The sequence below is a fragment of the Hylobates moloch genome, unplaced genomic scaffold (genome assembly GCF_009828535.3).
Source record: "Hylobates moloch isolate HMO894 unplaced genomic scaffold, HMol_V3 SCAFFOLD_13, whole genome shotgun sequence".
NCBI classification, from domain to species: Eukaryota; Metazoa; Chordata; class Mammalia; order Primates; family Hylobatidae; genus Hylobates; species Hylobates moloch.
In genome coordinates, this window is record NW_026652288.1 from 9,455,284 (window position 1) to 9,469,529 (window position 14,246).

The 14,246-nt window shown below is 41.9% G+C and overlaps 1 protein-coding gene across 3 annotated transcripts in view; it reads left to right on the plus strand.

The window, feature by feature from the left end:
- TAF1B (TATA-box binding protein associated factor, RNA polymerase I subunit B) overlaps nucleotides 1-8,239 on the plus strand; it is a 93,248-nt gene extending 85,009 nt beyond the window's left edge. For 2 of the 3 annotated variants that reach the window (XM_032172193.2, XM_058426670.1), the window contains exon 15: nucleotides 7,635-8,239. In XM_032172193.2, coding sequence (XP_032028084.1) covers nucleotides 7,635-7,836 — 202 coding nt within the window. In that variant the 3' untranslated portion in view covers nucleotides 7,837-8,239. Of the gene's footprint in view, nucleotides 1-3,494; nucleotides 3,658-7,634 lie in introns of all 3 variants that reach the window. The other variant, XR_009209366.1, reaches the window with a different exon arrangement.
- The last annotated feature ends 6,007 nt before the right edge of the window (nucleotides 8,240-14,246 follow it).

Sequence of the window (14,246 nt, forward strand, 5' to 3'; positions counted from 1 at the left end):
TTAAAGTAAAACTGTAATACCATTAATCAGATATAAAAAATGAATAGTAATTTCTTAATATTATCCAATATGCAGTCAGTGATTAGATTTTCCCAATTGTCATGTAATTTCTTAAACAAGTTTAACTCAGAATCCAAATCAGGCCCATATATTGCAAGTGGTTGACATGGCTCGTAAGTGTTTCAGTTCTTAAGGCCCCCCCCCTCTTTATCTCTCTCTCTTTTTTCTTCTTACAATGTACTTATTGAGTAATCCTGGTCATGTGTCCCATACAATTTCTTGTAGTCCGGATTTTGCATATAGACAGTGCCATATGATGCCATCTAACCTCTTCTTCTATCCCTGGATAGCCTATATGTTGACGTAGTTAGTTTGAGATTGGCAGTTATGGCCGGGCACAATGGCTCATGCCTGTAATCTGAACACTTTGGGAGGCCGAGGTGGGTGGATCACCTGGGGTCAGGAGTTCGAGACCAGACTGGCCAACATGGTGAAACCCCATCTCTACTAAAAATACAAAAATTGGCTGGGCATGGTGGTGCATGACTGTAGTCCCAGCTACTTGGGAGGCTGAGCAGGAGAATCGCTTGAACCTGGGAGGCGGAGGTTGCAGTCAGCAGGGTGAGATTCTGTCTCAAAAAAAAAAAAAGAGATTGGCAGTTAGCATTAGAGATTTGATCAGATTCAGGTTTAACTTATTTTTTTATATACTTTAAGTTCTAGGGTACATGTCCACAACGTACAGGCTTGTTACATAGATACATGTGCCATGTTGGTTTGCTGTACCCATCAACTGGTCATTTAGGTATTTCTCCTAATGTCGTTGCTCCCCCTGCCCCCCACCCCACGACAGGCCCCAGTGTGTGATGTTCCCTGCCCTGTGTCCAAGTGTTCTCGTTGTTCAATTCCCACTTATGAGTGAGAACATATGGTGTTTGGTTTTCTGTCCTTGTGATAGTTTGCTCAGAATGATGGTTTCTAGCTTCATCCATGTCCCTGCAAAGGACATGAACTCATCCTTTTTTATAGCTGCATAGTATTCCATGGTGTATATGTGCCACATTTTCTTAATCCAGTCTATCATTGATGGACATTTGGGTTGGTTCCAAGTCTTTGCTATTGTGAATAGTGCCACAGCAAACATATGTGTGTGTATGTCTCTATAGTAGCATGATTTATAATCCTATGGGTATACACTCAGTAAGGGGGTCACTGGGTCAAACAGTATTTCTAGTTCTAGATCCTTGAGGAATTGCCACACTGACTTTCACAATGGTTGAACTAGTTTACACTCCCACCAACAGTGTAAAAGCGTTCCTGTTTTTTCACATCCTCTCCAGCACCTGTTGTTCCCTGACTTTTTAATGATTGCCATTCTAACTGGTGTGAGGTGGTATCTCATTGTGGTTTTGATTTGCATTTCTCTGATGACCAGTGATGATGAGCATTTTTTCATGTGTCTCTTGGCTGCATAAATGTCTTCTTTTGAGAAGTGTCTGTTCATATCCTTTGCTCACTTTTTGATGGGGTTGTTTTTTTTCTTGTAAATTTGTTTAAGTTCTTTGTAGATTCTGGATATTAGCCCTTTGTCAGATAGGTAGATTGAAAAAATTTTCTCCCATTCTGTAGGTTGTTCACTCTGATGGTAGTTTCTTTTGCTGTGCAGAAGCTCATTAGTTTAATTAGATCTCATTTGTCTATTTTGGCTTTCATTGCTATTGCTTTTCGTGTTTTAGACATGAAGTCCTTGCCCATGCCTCTATGTCCTGAATGGTATTGCCTAGGCTTTCTTCTAGGGTTTTTATGGTTTTAGGTCTAACATTTAAGTCTTTAACCCATCTTGAATTAATTTTTGTATAAGGTGTAAGGAAGGAATCCAGTTTCAGCTTTCTACATATGGATAGCCAGTTTTTCCAGCACCGTTTATTAAATAGGGACTCCTTTCTCCATTTCTTGTTTTTGTCAGGTTTGTCAAAGATCAGATGGTTGTAGATGTGTGGTGTTATTTCTGAGGGCTCTGTTTTGTTCCATTGGTCTGTATCTCTGTTTTGGTACCAGTACCATGCTGTTTTGGTTCCTGTAGCCTTGTAGTATAATTTGAAGTCAGGTAGTGTAATGCCTCCAGCTTTGTTCTTTTTGCTTAGAATTGTTTTGGCAATGCGGGCTCTTTTTTGGTTCCATATGAACTTTAATTTTTTCCAATTCTGTGAAGAAAGTCATTGGCGTTGAATCTATAAATTACCTTAAGCAGCATGGCCATTTTCACGATATTGATTGTTCCTATACATGACCATGGAATGTTCTTCCATTTGTTTGTGTCCTCTTTTATTTCGTTGAGCAGTGGTTTGTAGTTCTCCTTGAAGAGGTCCTTCACATCTCTTGTAAGTTGGATTCCTAGGTGTTTTATTCTTTTTGTAGCAATTGTGAATGGGAGTTCACTCATGATTTAGCTCTCTGTTTGTCTGCTATTGGTGTAAAGGAGTGCTTGTGATTTTTGCACATTGATTTTGTATCCTGAGACTTTGCTGAAGTTGCTTATCAGCTTAAGGAGATTTTGGGCTGAGATGATGGGGTTTTCTGAATATACAATCATGTCATCTGCAAACAGGGACAATTTGACTTCCTCTTTTCCTAATTGAATACCTTTTATTTCTTTCTCCTGCCCGATTGCCCTGGCCAGAACTTCCAACACTATGTTGAATAAGAGTGATGAGAGAGGGCATCCCTGTCTTGTGCCAGTTTTCAAAGGGAATGTTTCCAGTTTTTGCCCATTTGGTATGATATTGGCTGTGGGTTTCTCATAAATAGCTCTTATTGTTTTGAGATATGTTCCATCAGTACCTAGTTTATTCGGATTTTTTAGCATGAAGGGCTGTTGAATTTTGTCGAAGGCCTTTTCTGCATCTGTTGAGATAATCATATGGTTTTGTCATTGGTTCTGTTTTTTGATGTTGTTGTTGTTGTTGTTGTTGTTGTTGTTGTTTGTTTTTTGTTTTTTTTGAGATGGAGTCTCGCTCTGTCGCCTAGGCTGGAGTGCAGTGGCATGATCTCGGCTGACTGCAGCCTCCACCTCCCGGGTTCACGCCATTCTCCGGCCTCAGCCTCCTGAGTAGCTGGGACTACAGGCGCCCACCACCACACCCAGCTAATTTTTTGTGTTTTTAGTAGAGACGGAGTTTCACCATGTTAGCCAGGATGATCTCGATCTCCTGACCTCGTGATCCACCCACGTCAGTCTCCCAAAGTGCTGGGTTTACAGGCATGAGCCACCATGCCCGGCCTTTGGTTCTGTTTATATGATGGATTACGTTTATTGATTTGCGTATGTTGAACCAGCCTTGCATCCCAGGGTTGAAGCCAACTTGATCATGGTGGATAAGCTTTTTGATGTGCTGCTGGATTCGGTTTGCCAGTATTTTAATTGAGGATTTTTGCATCGATGTTCCTCAAGGATATTGATCTAAAATTCTCTTTTTTCGTTGTGTCTCTGCCAGGCTTTGGTATCAGGATGATGCTGGCCTCATAAAAATGAGTTAGAGAGGATTCCCTCTTTTTCTATTGATTGGAATAGTTTCAGAAGGAATGGTACCAGCTCCTCTTTGTACCTGTGGTAGAATTCAGCTGTGAATCCGTCTGGTCCTGGACTTTTTTTGGTTGGTAAGCTATTAATTATTGCCTCAATTTCAGAGCCTGTTAATTGGTCTATTCAGAGATTCAACTTCTTCCTGGTTTAGTCTTGGAAGGGTGTATGTGTCTAGGAATTTATCCATTTCTTCTAGATTTTCTAGTTTATTTGCATAGAGTTGTTTATAGTATTCTCTGATGGTAGTTTGTATTTCTGTGGGATCGGTGGTGATATCCCCTTTATCGTTGCATCTATTTGATTCTTCTCTTTTCTTCTTTATTAGTCTTGTTAGTGGTCTATCAATTTTGCTCATCTTTTCAAAAAACCAGCTCCCGGATTCATTGATTTTTTTAAGGGTTTTTTTGTGTCTTTATCTCCTTCAGTTCTGCTCTGATCTTAGTTATGTCTTGCCTTCTGCTAGCTTTTGAATTTGTTTGCTCTTGCTTCTCTAATTCTTTTAATTGTGATGTTAAGATGTCGATTTTAGGTCTTTCCTGCTTTCTCTTGTGGGCATTTAGTACTGTAAACTTACCTCTACACACTGCTTTAAATGTGTCCCAGAGATTCTGGTATGTTGTGTCTTTGTTCTCATTGGTTTCAAAGAACATCTTTATTTCTGCCTTCATTTCGTTATTTACCCAGTAGTCATTCAGGAGCAGGTTGTTCAATTTCCAAGTAGTTGTGCGGTTTTGAGTGAGTTTCTTAATCCTGAGTTCTAATTTGATTGCACTGTGGTCTGAGAGACAGTTTGTTTTCATTTCTGTTCTTTTACATTTGCTGAGGAGTGCTTTACTTCCAACTATGTGATCAATTTTGGAGTAAGTGTGATGTGGTGCTGAGAAGAATGTATATTCTGTTGATTTGGGGTGGAGAGTTCTGTAGATGTCTATTAGGTCCACTTGGTGCAGAGCTGAGTACAAGTCCTGGATATCTATCCTTGTTAACCTTCTGTCTTGTTAATCTAATATTGACAGTGGGGTGTTAAAGTCTCCCATTATTATTGTCTAAGTCTTTGTAGGTCATTAAGGACTTGCTTTATGAATCTGGGTGCTCCTGTATTGGGTATATATATTTAGGATAGTTAGCTCTTCTTGTTGAATTGATCCCTTTACCATTGTGTAATGGCCTTCTTTGTCTCTTTTGATCTTTGTTGGTTTAAAGTCTGTTTTATCAGAGACTAGGATTGCAACCCATGCTATTTTTGCCTTCCATTTGCTTGGTAGATCTTCCTCCATCCCTTTTTTTTGAGCCCATGTGTGTCTCTGCACGTGAGATGGGTCTCCTGAACACAGCACACTGATGGGTCTTGACTCTTTATCCAATTTGCCAGTCTTTATCTTTTAATTGGGGCATTTAGCCCATTTACATTTAAGGTTAATATTGTTATGTGTGAATTTGATCCTGCCATTATGATGTTAGCTGGTTATTTTGCCTATTAGTTGATGCAGTTTCTTCCTAGCATTGATGGTCTTTACAATTTGGCATGTTTTTGCAGTGGCTGGTACCGGTTGTTCCTTTCCATGTTTAGTGCTTCCTTCAGGAGCTCTTGTAGGGCAGGCCTGGTGGTGACAAAATCTCTCAGCATTTGCTTGTCTGTAAAGGATTTTATTTCTCCTTCACTTACGAAGCTTAGTTTGGCTGGATATGAAATTCTGGGTTGAAAATTCTTTAAGAATGTTGAATATTGGCCCCCACTGTCTTCTGGCTTGTAGAGTTTCTGCTGAGAGATCCACTATTAGTGTGATGGGCTTCCCTTTGTGGGTAACCCAACCTTTCTCTCTGACTGCCCTTAACATTTTTTCCTTCATTTCAACTTTGGTGAATCTGACAATTTTGTGTCTTGGGGTTGCTCTTCTCGAGGAGTATCTTTGTGGTGTTCTCTGTATTTCCTGAAGTTGAATGTTGGCCTGCCTTGCTAGGTTGGGGAAGTTCTCCTGGATAATATCCTGCAGAGTGTTTTCCAACTTGGTTCCATTCTCCCTGTCACTTTCAGGTACACTAATCAAATGTAGATTTGGTCTTTTCACATAGTCCTATATTTCTTGGAGGCTTTGTTTCTTTTTACTCTTTTTTCTCTAAACTTCTCTTCTCACTTTATTTCATTAATTTGATCTTCAATCACTGATACCCTTTCTTGCACTTGATCGAATCGGCTTTTGAAGCTTGTGCATGCGTCACGTAGTTCTCGTGCCATGGTTTTCAGCTCCATCTGGTCATTTAAGGTCTTCTCTACACTGTTTATGCTAGTTAGCCATTCATCTAATCTTTTTTCAAGGTTTTTAGCTTCCCTGCGATGGGTTCGAACATCTTCCTTTAGCTCAGAAAAGTTTATTACCGACCTTCTGAAGCCTACTTCTGTCAGCTCATCAAAGTCATTCTCCATCCAGCTTTGTTCCGTTGCTGGCGAGGAGCTGTAATCCTTTGGAGGAGAAGAAGTGCTCCAGTTTTTAGAATTTTCAGCTTTTCTGCTCTGGTTTCTCCCCACCTTTGTGGTTTTATCTACCTTTGGTCTTTGATGTTGGTGACCTACAGATGAGGTTTTGGTGTGGATGTCCTTTTTGTTGATGTTGATGCTACTCCTTTCTGTTTGTTAGTTTTCCTTCTAACAGTCAGGTCCCTGAGCTGCAGGTCTGTTGGAGTTTGCTGGAGGTCCACTCCAGACTCTGTTTGCCTGGGTGTCACCAGTGGAGGCTGCAGAACAGCAAATATTGCAGAGCAGCAAATATTGCCAGAGCAGCAAATACGGCTGTCTGATCCTTCCTCTGGAAGCTTTGTCCCAGGGGGCACCTACCTATATGAGGTGTCAGCCCCTACTGGGAGGTGTCTCCCAGTTAGGCTACACAGGGGTCAAGGACCCACCTGAGGAGGCAGTCTGTCCGTTCTCAGAGCTCAAACACCATGCTGGGAGAACCACTGCTTTCTTCAGAGCTGTCAGACAGGGACATTTAAGTCTGCAGAAGTTTCTGCTGCCTTTTGTTCAGCTATGCACTGCCCCCAGAGGTGGAGTTTACAGAGGCAGCAGGCCTTGCTGAGCTGCAGTGGGATCTGCCCAGTTCAAGCTTCCTGGCCACTTTGTTTACCTACCTAAGCCTCAGCAATGGCGGATGCCCCTCCCCCTGCCAGGCTGCTGCCTCCCAGGTTGATCTCAGACTGCTGCACTAGCAGTGAGCAAGGCTCTGTGGGCGAGGGACCAGCTGAGCCAGGCTTGGGATATAATCTCCTGGTGTGCCGTTTGCTAAGACCGTTGAAAAAGCGCAGTATTTGGGCAAGAGCGTCCCAATTTTCCAGGTACAGTCTGTCACGGCTTCCCTTGGCTAGGAAAGGGAAATCCCTTCCCAGGTGAGGCAATGCCCCGCCCTGCTTTGGCTTGCCCTCCATGTGCTGCACCCACTGTCCAACCAGTCCCAATGAGATGAACCAGGTACCTCAGTTGGAAATGCAGAAATTGCCCATCTTCTGCATCGATCATGCTGGGAGCTGCAGACCAGAACTGTTCCTGTTCAGCCATCTTGTAACGGAAGCCTTTACTATTTTAAAATAATGGAAATGGCTTGGTAAACTCTTCTTTCACAATACATATAGTATTGCAAGCTACATTATAAAGTCTAGTGTCTTATTTTGGGTGGAAGTCGGGGATTATTTGTTTTCTTTAGTTTGTTTTAGAAATATGTTCAGAATCTCTCCCTGTGTGCTTTTGTTTGCCTTGACCATGGTAAGAAGGTGGAGTGGTGGCCCGTCTGGAGTGAAGAAACTTTGAGCAGAGAGTTGAAGGACCAGCTCCTAGCACCACATGTGGCCCTTGTGTGGTGGCCATGGACAGTGTGAACATGCTTTCCTTTGTGCAGTTAAGGAGTTAACAAATTATTCTAAGTTTCCTTCCAGCTCAGGGTCCTGTTTTAAGCCTAACCATATATATTTGCTAAGTTATTTGGGGGGATGTTCAGGGGTTAGTGTGTGCATTTCTTGGTTACCATCTAAAGAGAAATTCTTTTTTCTTTTTCCCTTCTAGCTATTGTACACACGTGACAACTTATGAAGAATCAAATTATTCTCTGAGTTATCAGTTTATACTAAGTCTCTTCTCCTTCCTGCTCAGAATAAAGACTTCCCTTCTCCATGAAGAAGTGAGCTTAGTTGAGAAGAAACTTTTTGAGAAAAAATACAGTGTAACAAAAAAGAAATCAAGATCCAAGAAAGTGAGACGACATTGAGAAAATGAAATAGAAACTTTCCGGAAAAATATTTTAATAGTGATAGTAACGTCAGATTTTAATGTAACATTCCAGAGAATTGTGGAAAATACTGCATATATATGTATAGACTCTGACACATATTTACATATATATCAAGTGTGCTTAGAAAAATGTATATTGTAAAGCAAGTGAGCTTTCATTTTATTTTTCAGAGTATGAATATTCTAAGAGAAAGTTAAAACAATAGTAAATTGTATAATTGTATGCAGAAATGTATACTCATTGTATTTTAAAGCTAAATTTATTTTTGAAACTAGATCCCTTCCTTATTCTTTATACCCCAGAGTAAATCCCAGATGGATCAAAGATCTAAACATAATCTTTCATATGTAAAAATATAAAAGTATTAGTAGAAAACAAATATGAATGCTTTGATGATCTTGGAATGGCAAAGTCAATTTTTGCAGCATATGGTGGACAAAGGAATAATTTCTTTAATGTATCAATAGCTCTTGCAAAGCAAAGGAAAAAAGCAAACTGAGTAAGGAATATGAAAAATTAGTTTTCTGTCCGGGCGCGGTGGCTCACGCTTGTAATCCCAGCACTTTGGGAGGCCGAGACGGGCAGATCATGAGGTCAGGAGATCGAGGCCATCCTGGCTAACATGGTGAAACCCTGTCTCTACTAAAAAAAAAAAAATACAAAAAATTAGCCGGGCACGGTGGCGGGCGCCTGTAGTCCCAGCTACTCGGGCGGCTGAGGCAGGAGAATGGCGTGAACCCGGGAGGTGGAGCTTGCAGTGAGCCAAGATTGCGCCACTGCACTCCAGCCTGGGTGACAGAGCAAGGCTCCGTCTCAAAAAAAAAAAAACAAAAAGAGAAAAATTAGTTTTCTGAAGGCCAAGCCAAAAAACATGATAGGATACTCGACCTCACTTATACTCAAGAAATACAAATTGAAATGAATACTGTTGCCCACATATTGGATTGGCAAAGATTATAAAGATGTATAAAACCTGGTATGGACATTGGAAAATCAGGCATCCTTGTTCTGAGTTCATTTATGCATGCAACAGATAGCAACTCAGGCATATTCTGAGCACTGGGGATACAGCACTGAACAAGACCCCCACCTTTAAAGATCGTAGGTTCCAACTGGGTGGAAGCTGATAGTAAAAATATATATAATTTTGGGGGGAATTAAGTACAATGAAGAAAAAGCAGGAAAAGATAAATGGCAAGGTAGGCCATTTTATAAAGGGCGGCTGAGGGAGGATCCTCTGGGGTAGTGGCGTTCGAGCAGAGACCAACTTGCCTGGAACACAGTAGCATGAGCAGCCATGCAGCCATCCAGGGGGAGATCAGCCCAGGCAGAGGAAAGACGTGCAGAGGCTCTGAGCAGGGGCATGCTGGATGCAGTCAAGGACTGGCAAGGTGTCCAGAGTGGCTGGAGCGCTGTGGTTAAAGGAGAGAGGGAGAGCAGATGGGCAGATGGGATGGTAGAGGTTGCTCTGAGGTCATGGTAAGGATGACCTTACCATGGTTGACTTTTATCTCAAATGTCACAGGAAGCCACTGGAAATTTTTAAACAAAAGAATGATGTGATCCAATGTATATCATAAAAGTATCACTGACTACTCTGATGAGTACACTGTAGTGGGGATGTGGGCAGTGGTTAGAGAGCTCATTTTGAATTGAATATATTTTGTTACTCTCTACTTGTTTCACTTATTGTAAGGTTTTCTTTTTTCTTTTCTTTTTTTTTTTTTTTTTTTTTTTGGAGACAGGGTCTCACTGTGTCGCCCAGGCTGGAGTGCAGTGGTGTGACCTTGGCTCACTGCAGCTTTGACTCCCCGGCTCAAATGCTCCTCCTGAGGCTAAGTAGCTGAGGCCACAGGCATGTGCCGTCATATCCAGCTAAATTTTTTATTTTTCGTAGAGACAGAGGTCTCACTGTGTTGCCTAGGCTAGTCTTGAAATTCTCGGCTCAAGTGATCCTCCCGCCTCAGCCTCCCAAAGTGCTGGGATTACAGGTATGAGCCACCACGCCTGGCTGACTACAACTTTTAATATTTTTTAATTTTTGTAACTTTTTTTTTTTTTTTTTTTTGAGACAGAGTCTCGCTCTTTCGCTCAGGCTGGAGTGCAGTGGCGCGATCTCGGCTCACTGCAAGCTCTGCCTCCCAGCTTCACGCCATTCTCCTGCCTCAGCCTCCCCAGTAGCTGGGACTACAGGAGCCCACCACCACACCGGCTAATTTTTGAATTTTTAGTAGAGACGGGGTTTCACCATGTTAGCCAGGATGGTCTCTTATCTCCTGACCTCATGATCCACCCACCTCGGCCTCCCAAAGTGCTGGGATTACAGGCATAAGCCACCGTGCCTGGCCTAATTTTTGTAACTTTTTATAATGAGACTTATAGAATGATTTAAATTATATACAGGGTACTCAGCCAGCAGAAAGCTGTGGTGAGATTTGGGCCCAGGTCTCCAACTCCAGATTCCAAACCACATTAAAAAAAAAAAATCACCTGCGGACTGCCTATAGCTTTAACAGTCTCTGTGTCCCCTTCATTCACATCCTTATGGTGGAGAAAAGTTTGTGAATATTTAGTAAATTTGATTCAATAGACATTTTTTTGTAAAGATGATAGGGTCTTGCTGTGCTGCTCAGGCTGGTCTTGAACTCCTGACCTCAAGTGATCCTCCCACCTCTGTCTCCCAAAGTGCTGGAATTACAGATGTGAGCCACTGTGCCCAGCCTGGTCTGGTAGTTTTTTAAAAGTGAAAATTAGACCTACCATGTGATCCAGCCATTCCACTACTAGGTATCTACCCAAGAAAAATAAAAGCATGTTTCCACACAAAGACTTGTATAGAAATATTCATAGCAACTTTATTTGGAATAGCAAAAAAAAGGGAAAACAACCCAAACAGCCATCAGCAGGTGAATGGATAAACACATGATGGTATATCCATACAATGAAACACTATTTAGCTGTGAAAAAGGAACAAACTGTTGAAAACAATAACCCTACTGAGGAGCAGGATTTGGAGGAGGATCTAAGAAGCGTATCTTCTATAATTTAAAAACTTGCTTTCTAAGATTTGAACTGAAAGATCTTTTTTGAAGATGAGTGTCATGGAATTGACATGATTTGAAGTGTTATGACACTTCATTTGAATAAAAAAATCGAAGTTGCTAACAAGTTCCATGTACTTAAAAATATTGGGACAGAGCACTCAAAGCTATGAAAAGTTTTGGGCCACCCATGAATATGAGATAAGATTAACAAGGGAGGAGAAGGAAGTGAAAAATATGGCTTTCCATGCATTTCAAATTGTATGAATTACCATTGAAGGCTAGTGATGAAATATTACTCTCTAGGAGTCAGTGTTTTCACATCTAAAAATAGTATCAGTCATAGAAAAAGCTTATCTGTCTACTGCCAAAAAGGGAAGAGGGTAATAGCACGTATTGAGCACCTACTGTATATTCAGATGAGGTCCTGCCATACGAAATTCAGTCTCCACTGCTCTGGGGGCCATGCAATCGTCCTTAGATAATAGGTGTGGAGCTAGGGGTTCCGCTGTGAAGTAACCTTCCTTCCCAGGGTGCTCAGCCAGCACAAAGCTGTGGTGAGATTTGGATCCAGGTCTCAGACTCCAGATTCCATACCACGTTTAAAAAAAAAAAATCATCACCTGCAGACTGCCTATAGCTTTGACAGTCTCTATGTCTCCCTTTCATTCGCATCCTTCGGGTGGAGAAAGGTTTATGAATATTTTAGTAAATTTGATTCAAAAGACATTTCTTGATTATTTATCACATTGGTTCTCAAAGTGTGGTCCCTGGACCAGTGACATCAGCATTACCTGGGCACTTGTTAGAAATGCACATTCTCAGGCCTACTCCTGACTCCCAATCCAGAAACGCAGTGTGGGTCCAACAATCTGTTTTAACAAGTCCTCTGGTTTGCTCCAGGCTCCAGGGTGGGACAGTCACTGGTGCTTCTGCCAACTGGGACAACAGGGCCCCACTGTGGAACTTGCAGCCCGTGACCCCCTCCTAACGGCTCCTCTCAGTTCCCATGGTCCCAAAAGCCCTCCGTCCCCTGCAGGGCTGCCCCACAGTGGCCTTCCACATCCTCCTGATAGCAGAGGTCCCCGCCACCCCCAGGGCCACCTCTGCAGCCGCGCCGCAGCTCCTCTGCCCAGGCACCTGCACTGACATGGAGCACCCTGTAGGTTGTCTGCTTGAGGCCTCTACCTAAATGCTTTCCTCAGCTGTTTCTAAACTACAAAAGCACACAATCATGAAATGAGGCAGAGGTGGGCTGAGTGCCACAATGGATGCCAAGAGGAAGAGAGATGGACATGGCGCTGGGAGGCTCTGGGGGCCACTGGAGGGAGGCACTCAGTTCCCAGGCTGCCCCGGCTGGGAGAGGAGTCGAGTCTTAATCTCTTTTAAGGAAACATAATAAATAAACTACTTTGCCACTAGAGTGATTTATGTGTTGATTTGGGTGGAATCTCTTTCATGAACACATTCTATGTTTTTTTTAAAAAAATTATATTATTCCTTGGCCAGGTGTGGGCACAGGGTGGCTCACGCCTGTTATCCCAGCAATTTGGGAGGCCAAGATGGGTGCATCACTTGAGGTCAGGAATTCAAGATCAGCCTGGCCAACATGGTGAAACCCCATCTCTACTAAAAATACAAAAATTCGCTGAGTGTTGTGGCAGGTGTCTGTAATCCCAGCTACTTGGGAGGCTGAGGCAGGAGAATCGCTTGAACCCGGGAGGCAGAGGTTGCAGAGAGCCGAGATCATGCCACTGCACTCTAGCCTGGGCAACAGAATGAGACTCCATCTTATAAATAAATAAATAAATAAGATTTCTTACCACTACAGTGAAGCATAATTTTATGATTTAGGCAACTACCCTAAAGGGAAATAAAACTAAGATTCCACATGGTCTCAGATTTAGTAACTACTGTAATACCTGTAGTGCAAAATCAAATGCTTATAAGGGAGTGAAACAGAATGCGGTCGATACCTGTGGAAAAAAGTGCTTCAATTGTCTTGTGTCTGTGACCAGCCTAAGCTCATAGCCATACAAATATATATACCATACATGTGCTGAAACTAAGTTAAATTTCTTGTTTTTAATTGTCTTAAGTATCAAACTTGGATCATCAGAACATGTCAGAAAAACATGGCTCTGAAGCCCACTTATTAAGCACCTGTGCTGTATTGAACATTTTACGTTTGTTCATTTAACATGTCTAGATAAATCTACTCATTTACAGCTATAGTGATCCAAGATTTGGTCATAGCAGATTAAAACAAAACCTTTAAGTTAAAAATAATGTTAAAATCAGTGAATATATTAATACTATGAGAGTCTTTGCCTATGAGAATACAGAACTTTGGCCCAAATATTCATTAATCTACAGGGTTATATAAATTTGGAGCACAGTTTTGTTGTTTGTTTGTTTGTTTTTAATCTTCTTCCCAAAAATGGGTTTCCTTAGGCAGCTTGAGACTCCTGTGTTAGACTTAAGAGGAAAAGGAGTGGGTGCCTCTCGACTGGGACCAGTGGACATTATTATGGGAATATACCAATGGTGGCAGGTTGATGACCTTATCTCCCTGCAGGGTAGCATTTCTCTCTGGGCTCTCACCAGGTCTGCCTGTCACTGCCACCCAGAAGTGGAGCCACCGTCTGAAGCCCAAACCGAGGAGGGAGAGCCCAGGGTCCTCAGGCGCCTCGCAGCAGGAGGCCGGGAGTTCACCCACAGTGTCTAGTTCTTTGTTATCTTTCTTTTTCCCTCCATTGGCGCAAAGCCACCTAGAAAAAAAAAAGGAGTATTAATTCATCCCTCTATTCACACGAGAAGACATATTGTTTAAATAAGAAAGAAGCATGATTTCCTGAATCTTCAGCAAGACCTTGAATAGAGTTTCCAAAGTATGCCTGCCGTAAAAGGTCTGTGGATTATTGTAAACTGCAGATAGTTAAGAGTGTGTGTTTTTATCTTGAGTATGTAGCTGGTGACTTTTTAAAAAAATTAAAATGCCTCTGTGTTCCTGAAAGCTGAGTAAATTCACACAGTATTAAGTCTCTCACAAAACGAACTCAAGCAGCTCTAAGTGTATGTTCCCTTGTTTTGTGCCCTTGTGAAGTATTTAAGCATAAAGGGCTTTAGTGCCAGACTTACCTGATAATATGCTATGACTTCAGAGAGCTTACAAAAGAGTGCTTTTATTGACTTTATAAATTAAGAACCTGGTATTTCAGCTCAGTTGGCCTTCTGCCCTTCTGAAACAATCATTCCCTTCTGGGACAATTAGTACATGTTTTATGGATATTTGCGTTGAACTGGGTGACTTGCAGACACTCCCAAAGGAATTTTTAGTTAGAA